Source organism: Anomaloglossus baeobatrachus, chromosome 1 (assembly GCF_048569485.1).
Source record: "Anomaloglossus baeobatrachus isolate aAnoBae1 chromosome 1, aAnoBae1.hap1, whole genome shotgun sequence".
In the NCBI taxonomy this organism is placed as follows: domain Eukaryota; kingdom Metazoa; phylum Chordata; class Amphibia; order Anura; family Aromobatidae; genus Anomaloglossus; species Anomaloglossus baeobatrachus.
Window position 1 is genome coordinate 936,925,551 of NC_134353.1, and position 14,283 is coordinate 936,939,833.

The window sequence follows — 14,283 nt, forward strand, 5'->3', positions numbered from 1 at the left end:
GCAATAAGGTCGAGGCCACACGGGGCACTAGTACGATGCTCGCATGACACTCGACTCGCGCTGGCAGCACAGCAGGAGCCGAGTGTCATGCTAGTATCCATGCGACTGAGGTCCGACTGTGCGAGCGGACCTCAGCTGCGGGGAGTGGGCCGGCACTGAGGAGGGACAGGCCAGCGTTGCGGAAGGGCGGGAGGGATTTCTCTCCCTCTTTCCTCCGTAGCCGGCTATTGCCATTCTCGCCCTGCACTCGCGGTACACCGGTGTACTGCGAGTGCAGTGCGATTTTTCTCTCACCCCATACACTTGAATGGGTGCGAGAGAAGAGAGTCTCGCATTAAACTCGAAGCATTCTGTGATTGTTTTCTCGGTCCGATTGGGGCTGAGAAAATAATCGCTCATGTGTGCTGACACACAGGCTAATATTGGTCCGAGTGGAATGCGATGTTTTATCGCACTCCACTCGCACCGATTTTCTCGCCGTGTGGCTTAGACCTTACTCCGTTTAAAGGAATGAGGACTCAAAATCTGGACTGTCAAATGCAAAACAATACAAAAGTTTGTCAGTTTTGAATTTTTTTTTAATTTACAAAAAGTTTTATTTTTTTTTAATTACAAATAAGCAGCTCGTTACTCAACATATCTGACAAACATCGCGACAAAGCAGCAGCCGATCAGTGACGCAGCAGAAGCAGAAATGACGACGACCACCACACTGCCGGCGAGGCTGACCAAGAATCCGAGACCACCGCCGACGATGATCTGAGCCAGCTGCACCATGCAGGTGAGAGCCGCACAGTCTATGCCTTTTCCTCGGTGAGCTTTGCTCATCTTTCCATCCAGCTGCGTTTCGCCCTGAAAGATAAAAAACAGCAGGAAATCAGGATTATTGTGTGTGAGTCACCGAACCGCAGGAAAAGTCGTGTCATCCATGATAGAACAAGGCATTACTGTGTATGACAAACCGAGACTCTGCAAATCACATATGTATTTCTTATTAGGCAGATGATGTTCTCGGCCGGGGGTCTGCAACCTACATTCCTCTAGTTGTGAAACCTCAACACTCAGTAGTGATAGTCCGAGGGTCCGAGGGATTGCAGGAATTGCACTGTTATGTCAATGGACGCCGGGCCAGCCTCAGACTGTGATTACTGGAGAGTCACAGGCCCAGATGACATGGTGCCCAAAAAGTACAACTATTATCCTAAAGGACACTGCACACCCTACAGGAGAGAAAAAAAACACAATGTCCAGAAGAGCTGACTGTCACACATAGGTTTACGTCGGGCTTTGTTCACATTGCAGATTCTGACACTCCGCCCAATGGTTTCTATGTTATCTGGGATCAACACAGGCAGACTCATGGCATGGACCTGCTGTGTGCTGAATCATAGGCTGACCAGCAAGAGTTAATCTCTGCTGGTCTGCTTGTTAGGTTCCTTTGATCACATGTGGTCAGGAGACCTATCACATCTGCTCCTCTCCTATTTAAGCTGGATGAAATCTTCTACCCTTGCCAGCTATAGTTTCTGTGTTGGTCTGTGAGGTGTGGTATCCCAGATTCTGGTGAAAATTGTCCTATTTGTTTGTTGCGGTTGTGGAGTTTACCCCTGTTGTTTTGTAGCTTCCTTTCCTCTTTTGTGTTTCCTCCTGAATCTCTTACTGTCTTTACGTGTGTGTGTGTGTGTGTGTGTGTGTGTGTGTGTGTGTGTGTGTGTGTGTGTGCGCGATGGAGATTTAGTTTTCCCTTGTCTGTGGGTTTCATTACACTCTGGTCCGATCCTTACCTGGATTAAGGGGAAGGGGAAAATAGATCCGAACTGGTCAGGAGGAGGGCCAGGAAGGAGACTCCGGCATTACCACCATTAGGGGTATCCCTGAGGAAAGGGATAGCATAGCACAACCTAATTTGAGAGACAGCTTAGGGGACCCAGTTCTCCGCTATCCCAGAGTCACTGTGACACGGACACTCTAGAGGAAAGAGGACACTGCACATTAGCCAACCCTCTACAGAACAGAGAACCAGGCACATAAAAGCTGACACTCTACAGGAGAGAAGATCCTGCACATAAGAGCTAACACTCTACAGGAGAGAGGACCCTGCACATAAGAGCTAACACTCTACAGGAGAGAGGACCCTGCACATAAGAGCTGACACTGTACAGGAGAGAAGATCCTGCACATAAGAGCTAACACTCTACAGGAGAGAGGACCCTGCACATAAGAGCTGACACTCTACAGGAGAAAGGACCCTGCAGATAAGAGCTAACACTCTACAGGAGAAAGGACCCTGCACATAAGAGCTAACACTCTACAGGAGAGAAGATCCTGCACATAAGAGCTAACACTCTACAGGAGTGACATACAGTGGCATGTAAACGTTTGGGCACCTCTGGTCACAATTATTGTTATTGTGAACAGTTAAGCAAGTTGAAGATTAAATTATCTTTAAACCCATTAAGTTAAAAATGACACACGTCCTTTGTATTTTAGGGGGGAAAAATAGTTTAATCTTTTAAATTTTAAAATGAACGAAAAAGGAAGATTTACCAATGCAAAAGTTTTAGCACCCTGCATAGTTAGTATGTAATAGCACCCCCTTTGACAAGTATCACAGCTTGTAAACCCTTTTTGTAGCAGGCAAGTGTCTTTCAGTTCTTGTTTGAGGGATTTTCATCCAGTTTTCCTTGGAAAAGTCTCCTTTTCTGTGAGATTCCTGGCTTGTCTTGCATGCACTGCTCTTTCTTGGAAAAGTCTCCTTTTCTGTGAGATTCCTGGCTCGTCTTGCATACACTGCTGTTCCTTGGAGACGTCTTCCAGTTCTGTGAGATTCCATGCTCGTCTTGTATGTTCTGCTCTTTTCAGGTCTAACCACAAATTTTCAATGATGTTCAAATCAGCGGACTTGTGAGGTCACTGTAAAACCTTCAGTTTGCGCCTTTTGAGGTCATCTATTGTGGATTTTGACGTGTGTTTAGGATCATTATCCATTTGTAGAAGCTGTCCTCTTTTCTCCTATTTTCAACTTCAGTTTTTTTACAGATATTTGCATCAAGAATTTATTGAAATTTCATTGAATTCATTCCTCCCTATACCTGTGAAATGTTCCCCGTGTCATTAGCTGCAATACAACCGCAAAGCATGATTGATCTATTCCATATTTAATGGTTGGCGAGATGTTCTTTTCCTGAAATTCTGTGCCCTTTTTTCTCATTACATACCTTTGATCTTTGTGTCCAAAGAGTTCTATTTAAACCTCATCGGTCCACAGGACTTGTTTCCAAAATGCATCAGACTTGTTTAGATGTTCATTTGCAGACTACTGACACTGCATTTTATGGTGAGGACGCAGGAGAGGTTTTCTGATGATGACTCTTCCATGAAGGCCATATTTGTGCAGGTGTCTCCGAACAGTAGAACAATAATCACAACTCCAGAGTCTGATAAATCTTCCCGAAGGTCTTTTGCAGTCACGCAGGGATTCTGATTTGCCTCTCCAGCAATCCTACCAGCAGCTCTCACAGAAATTTTCCTTTGTCTTCCAGACCTTATCTTGACCTCCACTGGTAACTGGCATTTCTTAATTACATTTTAAACTGAGGAAAGGGCAACTTGAAAACGTGTTATCTTATAACAGTCTCCTGGTTTGTTAAATTCATCATTTTCAGAGTGCTAGGCAGCTGTTTACAACAACCCATAGCTGCTGTTTTTGGCACAAGATTAGAGGAGGCTGGGTATTTATAATATTAGCGCATCACATGACCTTTCCTAATGATGATAGTTCATAACAGTGAACAAGCCATAACCTTAACAGGCTAATTACTGTCTGAAACCTTGGTCAAAGTTATCACAGCACACAAATCTCCAAGGGTGTCCAAACTTTTGCACTGGCCCATTTTACTTTTTGTAATTTTTAAAATGTAAAAGATGAAAATATATATTTTGCCTATAATACAAAAGGAAATGTGATATATTTAACTTTATATCTTTTACAGATCATTTCATCTTCAATTTGCTTACCTGTTCACAATAACAGTAATTTTGACCAGGGGTGCACAAACTTTTAAATGCCACTGTATAATTCCACAGAACAGGTGCAGCACTGGAGAAGTCCTGCAGACTGCAGTGAATATAAGGGAGGATGACCGTTGTAGGTTAGTGGAAGAACATGATTTATAGCTGGAGATGAGAGTGGAGATGTATGATGACCACTGCAGCCAATTAGTGGCCAGTGACTGGCTGCAGCCATCACATTACATGATGCCTTTCTTTTTTGGTAGGAATGGGAGCCAGATAACCGCTGCAGCCAATTAGTGTCAACAAACCGACTGCAATAGTCTCAACGCAACTGTCACACACAGTTTTGCACAAACTTTGATGACTGTCATGGCGGCATAGTACTATGTTCAGATTTTAGATTCTGACACTCTACTCAATGGTTTCTCTGGTGTCCAGGATCAACACAGGCAGACTTGGGCGTCAATCTGCTGTGTGCTGATTCATAGGCAGGCTAGGAGGAGTTAATCTCTACTAGTCTGCTTGCTCATTTGGTCACATGTTATGGGGAGACCTATCACATTTGCTCCCCTCCTATTTATGCTGGTGGAAGCCTTCTACTCATGCCAGCTATAGTTTATTCTATGTTGGTTTGTGAGGTGCGGTGTTCCAGACTCTTTGGTGAAAGCCGTGCCTATTGTTTGGAGAGGTTGTGGAGTTTACCCTTTTTATTTTGTACTTCCATCTTGCTTTTGTTTTTTCTCCTGAATCTCTTATTGTCTTTACCGTTGTGTGTGTGTGCTGTGTGACAGAGTTTTGTTTTTTCCTTGTCTGTCTTTATCATTGGTTTTCAACATATTCCTGTCCTGTCCCTCCTTGAGGGAGGGGGAATCAGATCACAATTGGTCAGGAGCAGGGCCAGGAAGGAGACTCAGGCCTCTCCACCATCAGGAGTATCCAAGAGATTAGGGATTGCATAGGGTCCCCTAGCTTGGGAAACAGCATAAGAGCTCTAATTGCCCTCTATCTCATAGTCACCATGACAGCAACTAGTTAAAAGACTGTAGAAAACATTGCAAATAATATCGAGATGTGTTGGAATCTGGTAAGGAAGTGTTTTTTTTGGGTTTTTTTTAATTCAAGGTCTACCATGTGCACAGATGTTTCAATCTACATAGACCAGAAGGCAAAAAAGCAACGTTTTGGAACACCTATGTGTAAAACTATCTTACAAAGGCAGATTAGCTGCCAGGATCACCACCACTGATGGAATAGGACTGTGCCATAATGTTTTCTTGTAGATACTGAGGCTAGTGCAGACACACTTGTCCTTGTATTATTGGCTGAATATTTTGATGCATCCTATAATCTGATTTGCTTGGCAGAAGCTGCTTTCACAGATGACAGAAAGTCACGTGGTTTCTGGCAATAGAAGGTCACAGTGTTTGGCTGCGCAGAATGCTTCCTGACTCTGTGTTGTTCCTGCTGTCAGTATTCATTGTACTAGGTAGTTTTCATCTATTCCCCTTAAGCTGTTGATTATCAGTATTCCCCTTGTGCTTAAATACGCCCTTTTTCTCTGGACTGGTGCTGGTGATATTTTCAGTGCTTTCAAACTCTGGTGGCAAGCAGGTGGCTTGTACTCATCTGTTTCTTTGCTGCACGTCTACCTGAATCATCTGTGGATAAGTAGTTCATGCATTTTCCCCCTGTGTGTCCTCCTTGTGTCTTCCTTTATCGTTTAGTGGAGTTGACGAAGAGCTCTTCCCACCCATTCTCTATTTAGGGTCCAGCACTAGGGATATCTACGGTCAGGTATCTAGCTTGGCGCATAGGTGCAGAACCTATCTAGGGAGGTGAGGGACCCCAGGGACCAGCAGTAGGGATACCTAGGGTCAGGTACCCGGCTGGGCACATAGCTGCAGAACCTATCTAGGGTGGTGAGGGACCCGAGAGACCGGCAGTAGGGTTGGTCAGGGGTCACCATCTCTCTATTCCCTTCTTCCCCGTACCGAGCATGACGGCTGCCTGGCATTGGTTGCTACTTTAGTTTTCTACTCATTAATGTAGCAAAATACGTCTTCTATGTGGATAATTAGCAAGTAATTACCTACCCACAGGGTAAGAGTTAACTCGTTGGGACCCCCAACAATCTGGAACAATGGGGCTCTGCAGTACCCTTTCTTTATAGACTGGTGGTAGAGCATGTTCACCTCCGCTCCATTCATCGTCTATGGGGCTGGGAGCTCAGCGCTATGGCTCCATTCACTGGGGACAATACAGCACCCCCTTTCTCGGGATGGGTGGGAGTCCTGCAAATACCCGATAACACATTAAAGGGTTTGTATAAATGTATTGAGCAAAGTTTGTCTAAATCCTCATATTGAAAGGGTGGATTAAAAATTCTATATTCCCCGCGGAGCCATATTTAATGCCCCACAACATGACATTAATATAACATTTAGCCACTTAACACGTACGATTACATTTACAGCATTAGTTTAATTTCTACCTTTTTCTTTATCCAAGGGAAAAAAAAAAAAAGCAAAAAAAACCTTTCGCATTTTCTCTATGGCAGGGATTTAGGTGGGAGAAGCCGAGTAATGCAATAAAGGAGAAAGTATCTTAATATATTCCGGCTCGGAGAGTAGGATAATTGCATTCGTTTTGTAGTTTGCCTCTAATATTAATTGCCAGATCGATTTTAAAAGCTACAACGCTCGAGAGATGAGAAAAAAATAATTGACCTCGGCTTTCAATTGTAGATGGAAATCTCTGCCGCTTAAATTAAAGACCTACTTGCCAGAAATGCACAAATGGAGAGGGGTAATAATAGGGTTCGGTGCGGGGAGGCTGTAAACGAGGGCGGCCACATGGACATCATCAAACCACTTGTTGTAACACAGCGATGTAAACCTATATGGTTTTCGGAAAAGAAGTTTGTGTAAAAATACCATTATTATGGATGTTCTGCCTTCAGCATCTAATGTGTTTTGTTTCTGTATTGTTCTGCTTTGCTATACATCTATGTTTCCTTTACAAGGTTGTACTTTAGCGCCCTCTAGTGACCAAACTTTAGCAGCACCAGCCTTGTATTTCATGCTTCCTTTCTCCTCCCATTTGCTGTGCATTCTAGCTAGGAATCCTCCATTTTCTGGTGACTCACAGACTGAGGACATTCTCCATTTTATCCCCTGTAAGGAAAACGGTGTTTTATTGCCATCTGAAGCTCTGGACTCTTACCATGTTTTAGATCGCGGCAGTTACTAGTTATATTGAAGCTGCTTGTACTTTTCTATGTATATTGTCTGTATGCATATTCTCTGTTATATTATACACGTGATGATTGTACATATCTAATTGTTTTAGTTCCACCAATCACTAAAACACATTTACTAATGTTCAATAGATACAGACTTCTTTCAAGCAACAGTCTCCTTATTGCTATAGTAGATAAAGGTTTAGCTGCCTGTCAAACTTCCTACGCCCCAGGGCCAATGTAGGAAGGACAGAACAATGGAATCGCTCAAAATGCAATTGTAAAGGGTGCAGTTACGGGGGATACGAAGGTAGAACTCGCAACTCAAGGGTCCCAATACTGAAAATGACAGCTGGAAGGTGGGCGCTTCTTGATAATTTGTATTTGGACCCATGAGCTTTACGTCCTGTAATTCATTTTTTGCCAACTCTCCCCAAACTCCCATAGAAGTTGGAGACTCTCCCAGATCCTGTGGAAACTGTTCTGAAACCAGTGGCTGGGGAATGCTCCGTTATTGTCACAGCTCTGCTGTGCAGAGCATTTTGCATTTGAAAATGCTCTGCTAGGTGTCTTGTACACTTGCTGACAGGTTGTCTTTCAGCACTATAATCCTCGCTGGTTTTGGGAGGTGCCTTCACAGATGCTCCTCGTTCCTGGTGATTGCTTTGTTTCTTTGCTGGGCTTGCTCTGTCTGAACCTTGCCAGTCGTACTTCCTGTTTGCTCAGTGTGCTCTTGGCTCAAATGTGGTGTAAGTGTTCTGATCTTGGCCTCTGAGCTCGGACCTCTTCCTGACCACGTCCGTCTGCTCCCTGAACTTTATACGTTACCTCCCGGCTTCTGACCTCATCTGTCTGCTCCCTGAACTTTATACATTACTTCCTGGCTTCTGACCTCGGACCTCTTCCTGACCAGATCTCTGTCTGCCCCCTGAACCTTATGTTACCTCCTGGCTTCTGACCTTGGACCTCTTCTTGACCACGTCTCTGCCTCTTAACCTTATACGTTACCTCCTGGCTTTTGACCTAGTACCTCTTCTTGACCACGTCTCTGTCTGCTGCCTGAATCTTATACGTTACCTCCTGGCTTATGATCCCAGCTTGTCCGATTACCCTTCTATTCATGCGCTCGTAGTGTCTATCAACACAGTTATTAGGTAGAGACCCAATGGCCAAACACACATTAGCCGGCTCTTACCATTTGACTTACAAGCACGTCAAATGTCAGGTGCAGTATGTAACTCACGGGCTCAGCCAGCATCACATAGCGCAGATGACGGCTGTGTTATATAACCAGCACCTGCCTATAAATGCAGCCACATTTAAGGGGCATGATCAAGTGTAGCGACTGTTCTTACTGAAGGGCCCACATAGCCACCATCTTTGTACTCCCATAAAGCCTAACCACAAGCTTGGGTTCATAAAAGATTTCTTACAGATAACGTAATAGAATTGTATTGGAGCATATACAGTATGACATTGTCCTTAGTGTGTCACAGCCTGATGTGATCTCGGGGGGATATCTGGGATCACAAAGTCACAACATGTTGTCGACAGTAGATCCACTTTAGTTGGAGCTAATTCAAATCCTTCCAGTACTGAAGGGGTTAAAGTTAATTTTTCCATCCTGCAGTGATCTAACATGTAGTTGCAACCTCTGCTGCAGCCACTGCCTTCTGCTATAAGTGTCCACTCATCACTTCTTCTTATGCCGGTTATAGCTCATACCTATGCTGTACACTTGGAATGAGCCTTTCTCTGGAGAAAACGGAGATGTTAATTCAGTTGCACTTGAGAAGTTCCTGCTGGAGTGTTTTTTGTTGTGTCTTTCCCCAACTGTTTGTCTTACCTTCCTTATGTTTTCTTAGTGCAGTGCAGAAACTAACATGTCGATGGCCTTCACTAGTCATGGGGTGTTCAGGGCCAAGGAGGACCTAGGCACGTAATGGCGCATGGAGGGAAGGATCCATATAGGGATGTTAGGGAGTGCAGGGATCAGCCTCAGGTTAGTGTTAGGAGCTGACCCCGCTCCCCTCTTCCCAGCACCTGGGCTTTCTGTTGTATCGTTACCCTGATGATCCCTCTGTATTACGTCGATCGTCGACGTAATACGTCGTTTTACAATGTCGAGACCAGGCAGGTTTTTTTTGTTGTTTTTTTTTTACATATTATTGATTTTTTTTTTTTTAATGATAAAATAACAAAAAAAAACAAAATTATATGAGTTTGGTATTTCTGTAATTGAACCGACCTGGAGAATTTCAGGTCCCTTTTTTAGCTCAAGAAATGCCATAAAAAAATTCTAATGGGGCTTTATCAACGGAAAGTTATTATTCCTGGAAGAAAAGGTGGTAAATAATGAGAGCGCAAAAAATAAAAATTGGACATGGCGAGGAGGATTTAAGGGTGGAGCTCTAAATCTGCAAGACCCTGCTCGCTGCAGGTCATCATAGGGGTCTGATAAGTATTGATAGCAATGGGAATGATGTGATTTAGAGACGTGATGTGCCACAGATAAGTACAAGTCAAGACGGACGCAGAGCGGTGATCCCTGCGCATGAGGACTGGATACAGAAACAAAATATAAAACATTTTAAAATTAGGAGGACGACAAAGTTCTTTAGAACTTGTCCTAAAGTAAAATGTGATAGGTTGAGTATTGATTAGATAGATCAAGAATCAGCAAAAACATTAGTGCATGCCCTCATCATCTCCCGCCTCGATTACTGCAACCTCCTGCTCTCTGGCCTCCCTTCCCTTCCAACACTCTTGCACCCCTCCAATCTATCCTAAACTCTGCAGCCCGCTTAATCCACCTCTCCCCTCGCTACTCCCTAGCCTCGCCACTCTGCCAATCCCTTCACTGGTTTCCCATCGCCCAACGACTCCAGTTCAAAACATTAACCATGACATACAAAGCCATCCACAACCTGTCTCCTCCTTACATCTGTGACCTAGTCTCCCGGTACCTACCCGCACGCAACCTCAGATCCTCACAAGATCTCCTTCTCTACTCCTCTCTTATCTCCTCTTCCCACAATCGCGTACAAGATTTCTCCCGTGCCTCCCCCATACTCTGGAACGCTCTACCTCATCATATCAGACTCTCCCCTACCGTGGAAAGCTTCAAGAGGAACCTCAAGACCCATCTCTTCCAACAAGCCTACAACCTACAATAACCCTCAGTCCAGTACACCACTGCGCAACCAGCTCTGTCCTCACCAATTGTACCATCACCCATTCCCTGTAGACTGTGAGCCCTCGTGGGCAGGATCCTCTCTCCTCCTATACCAGTCTGTCTTGTACTGTTAATGATTGTTGTACGTATACCCTCTTTCACTGTAAAGTGCCATGGAATAAATGGCGCTATAAAAATAAATAATAATAATAGATAAATCCAATATTGCTGGACAACTGGTGGTAACTTCTCCCCTGAGTGTAGAGGAGTTAAATTAGTGAGTAGATCTCAGTTTGGCCAGTGTCCCACTTGCGATTACCGCGCGTATATCTTGCGCGAGTTTCACGGTGCATCACCCGTCACGGACTCACACGCTGCTCACAGGAGCTGGTCGGCTGCATGGAGATGCATGCAACCGACCCGCTCCTGTGAGCAGAGTGTGAGTCCGTGACGGGTGATGCACCGTGAAAGTCGCGCGGTAATCGCAAGTGGGACATCGGCCTTTCTGGAAGAAAAAACTTGTTTTTACAGTGCACTTCCCCGATAGTTACATCAAAGGTTAAAGATAACAGCCCCTCAGGTAGACTGGTTGCCTCTTGTCTCGGATATCTCATATGGTAATGGACATGCCATATCGATAATCTGATATCAACACAATCCACGGATATATCTGCAAATGGGGGACAAAACTTCTGTGGGTTCAAGGGCCAGGATTTTTGGTCATGGCAAATTAAAGAAATATAATATCGACCTGAATTATGGCTATATTACAGTCGTGTTTAGTGAGTAGGATGGTGAAAGTCTGGTCATAAATATGGTGGTCATATTGATCCAAGAGGAGGTTCCTGTGAGAAAATGCAACATGAATTTGAATTATGTCCTGATCCCGTCTTTCTTTGCATACAATTAGTCATCCTTTTCTTACCTGCCCAGGAGGAAGGGTGAGGGGTGAGGGGTTTGGATGAGACCCGCTATAATATCTCATTGTCACGCCTAGCGCGACCGGATTGGGAGAGAGTGGTTGGGGGCACTTGCGCTTACCCTCAAGCTAGGAAGGGACCCTAGGCAGATCCTCAAGTCAGAATTACGCTTAATGGTAGCAATGCCTGAGCCCCCAGATGCTCCCTATCTCCTGTCCCTGATGATAATGTCCCTTCCACACCCACCACCCAATAGAACAGCCCGGGATGGAAATCCCCAAAAACCCAACCAACAAAAACCATAGCCAGGATAGTAACAACAACACTCAGGCACCAATAAACAACCAACAGGAGGAAACACACGAGGTGAACAGGAACCAAGAAGGGTAAGGCGAAAGTAACAACACCAGGGATAAAAAACACACAACCAAACAGCAGACTACTGAAGCCGCAAGGAATGTGTCGTCCACCTCCGGGCCAAGCTCCAGAAAGCTCCTGAATAACTGGCACCCCCTGCTGGAGGCAGAGGGTTTTTTTTATCCAGGCCGGAAGTGGACATCAGCAGGAACAGCTGAGCAGCCTGGCAGAGTCTTATGCTGCCACAGAAATTTAGAGTAACCCCTCGTTTGCCTAAATAAATCAAACCCATTTAACGTGGGTGGTCAAGGATGGTATGAGAGGAAGCCCAACCTGAGGCTGTCACAAAACTCAGCAAGAATAGACTGTGACACTCATCCAGGGAACTCATCAGTGTGCCACCCCCATGGAAGTAGCCGGGCTGCTCGGATCTGGGTTCTCAGTGGCTTGAGGGTCTCTGGACCCGGGGGTCATGCAGCTACTCAAATGAAGGGGTATGTAGAATGGATTATAGAGTTAGTGACGCCACCCGTGGTGCGCGGTAACTGGGGAGAATACCGCCGCTGCTGTTGAGGAATGCCCGGGGTGATGTCGGGGGGCAGTCAGGTGTTATAACCCTCCACGGGTAGGAGGAATGCCCCGGGACTCGGTGTGGGGTATGGCCATGGGATGCAGGGATCACTTGCGTACTCACTCAGTCTATTAAGCAGACACCGACAACTGGATAAATCATATCTCTGGACACCGCTGCCACTGAGGGGAGCTAGTTCGGCTTCCGTCCCCAATGGTGCTGCCTGGTGATTCGTGACCTGCCTCCTGGCACTAAGTTTACTTCTCTGGTGGTCCTGATAGTGTGAGACTTGCCGGGTCCCACTCCCTACTCTGACTAAGCATGGGAGCTTGCTCTCAGAGCTCACGCTTGGGATTTTCTGTATCGTTTTTAGTGGAAAGTCCTATCCCCCTCGTTGCGCTAGTGCCCCGATTCTGGTGTGGTTGGGAACGGATCTTGAAGGCTCCGTTCTCCACGGGTAAATTATCGGGTTGCCTGAAGCTATTCCCCGACCTAGGGTCCACGTACCCCGTCGTGCTCGGTCCCGGTGATGGTGCAAGGCTGCCGTCTGTCCTGCTCGACAGATCCGAGCCCCTTGCCACGATCCCCTGCGACCGGGGGTCCGACTCCTCTAGGCCCAGACCACCATCTGCAACCTAGACAGCTTTCTTACAGGAGTCACCGCTCCCGACCTCCTCAGAGCTCCTCACAGCTCGAGGGTTACTTCCAGACTCTCTCTACACTAACTCCTAACTCACTGACTACACTCCTCCCCTCCCATCCCAGACCCCCCAGGTGGGCGACTATTCCACTCAAGCCGTCCACTGGTGTGTCTGGTGGGTGTGGTGCAGGGTGTATATAGGATTTGATTTGCTGTTGGAGGCTAAAGCATTTGGTTAGGGACCCATAACCAAGAGGGAGGTAGATACTGCACGGGAGGATAGATTGTGCAATACCCTGTGACAACCTGATAGTCCAGGGGCGTCACAATCAGCAGATCCAGAAGCGACCAAAAATATGATATATCTGCCTAAATTTCCCTCTTTAGATGTGGTCTGGTTTGGCACATGGAGAGCGCTCCTACAGTAGTCTGTTTTCTCTCCTATTTCCATTTCTGATGGGGCACAAGGCTCCATAAGGACCTGTTCGTTGCACCAGCCATTTGCTCAGCATAATGCGATTCTGTATTTTGTATATTCGGTACAATCTCACCAGAAGAAGTTTGCTAACTTTAGAATGCGTTGACATTAAAATTGCATTGACACTCTGACACCGCAGATTTACCAACTTTCTGCCACCATTTCATTTTCTGCGACAACTCCTCGGCAAAGAAAAGCTCAAAGATCTACCCTGGAAGGGCTTTCCTATCAGAATCAAAGAATATATTTTTCTATGAACTAGAAAGGTTGAGGATAGAATTTCATAAGGGTCTTCAATATTGTGCATTATACCCAAAATGGTACAGAGAAGAGGAATATAGAGCATACATTGATGCCCTCAATGGTTTGAGGTCTATTTGATTAGGTGAATATTAGGTATTTCTACCTTTAAACATTTCGTAATATACTATTGGAAAAAAATTGGGTGATATCAGAGGGTATTAATGAGCTGCAGCCACATTGATCACTAGAGCAATGGTGTTGAGGGTCCTTCACTCCACTCCATATCTGATAAAGTTTAGGGCATTTTCATGGGAAACCAATGGGTCATAGATGTATCATCAACCTTCCCCCTGAAAACCTTCCAAGCCCAAGATCCATGACTCTCAGCCTGCTTCATAGACACATTCATATGTTATATTATACATACACAAAAGTGAAACTCCGAGTGAGGATATATGAGTGTCTCATACCAACTTGGTGCGTTACTTCTCCCTCTCTGGTCCCAAAAGTGCAAATTTACAGCAATATACAGGATATAACAAAATGGCTGCCAACTTCTATGATGTCACTTCCTTCTCTGCAGCCATTGGTTGAAGCTTCTCGCAGGTTTCCTGCTTCACCCACCCCTTTATAAAATCTCTAAATAT

General features: G+C 45.3%; 1 protein-coding gene across 1 annotated transcript in view; it reads right to left on the minus strand.

Annotated features, from left to right (window-relative positions):
* Nucleotides 1-626: 626 nt before the first annotated feature.
* Nucleotides 627-14,283, minus strand: part of SLC45A2 (solute carrier family 45 member 2) — a 144,204-nt gene continuing 130,547 nt past the window's right edge. The window contains exon 7 of the mRNA XM_075343511.1: nucleotides 627-852. Within this exon, the coding sequence (XP_075199626.1) occupies nucleotides 628-852 (225 nt within the window). The 3' untranslated portion in view covers nucleotide 627. The remainder of the gene's footprint in view (nucleotides 853-14,283) is intronic.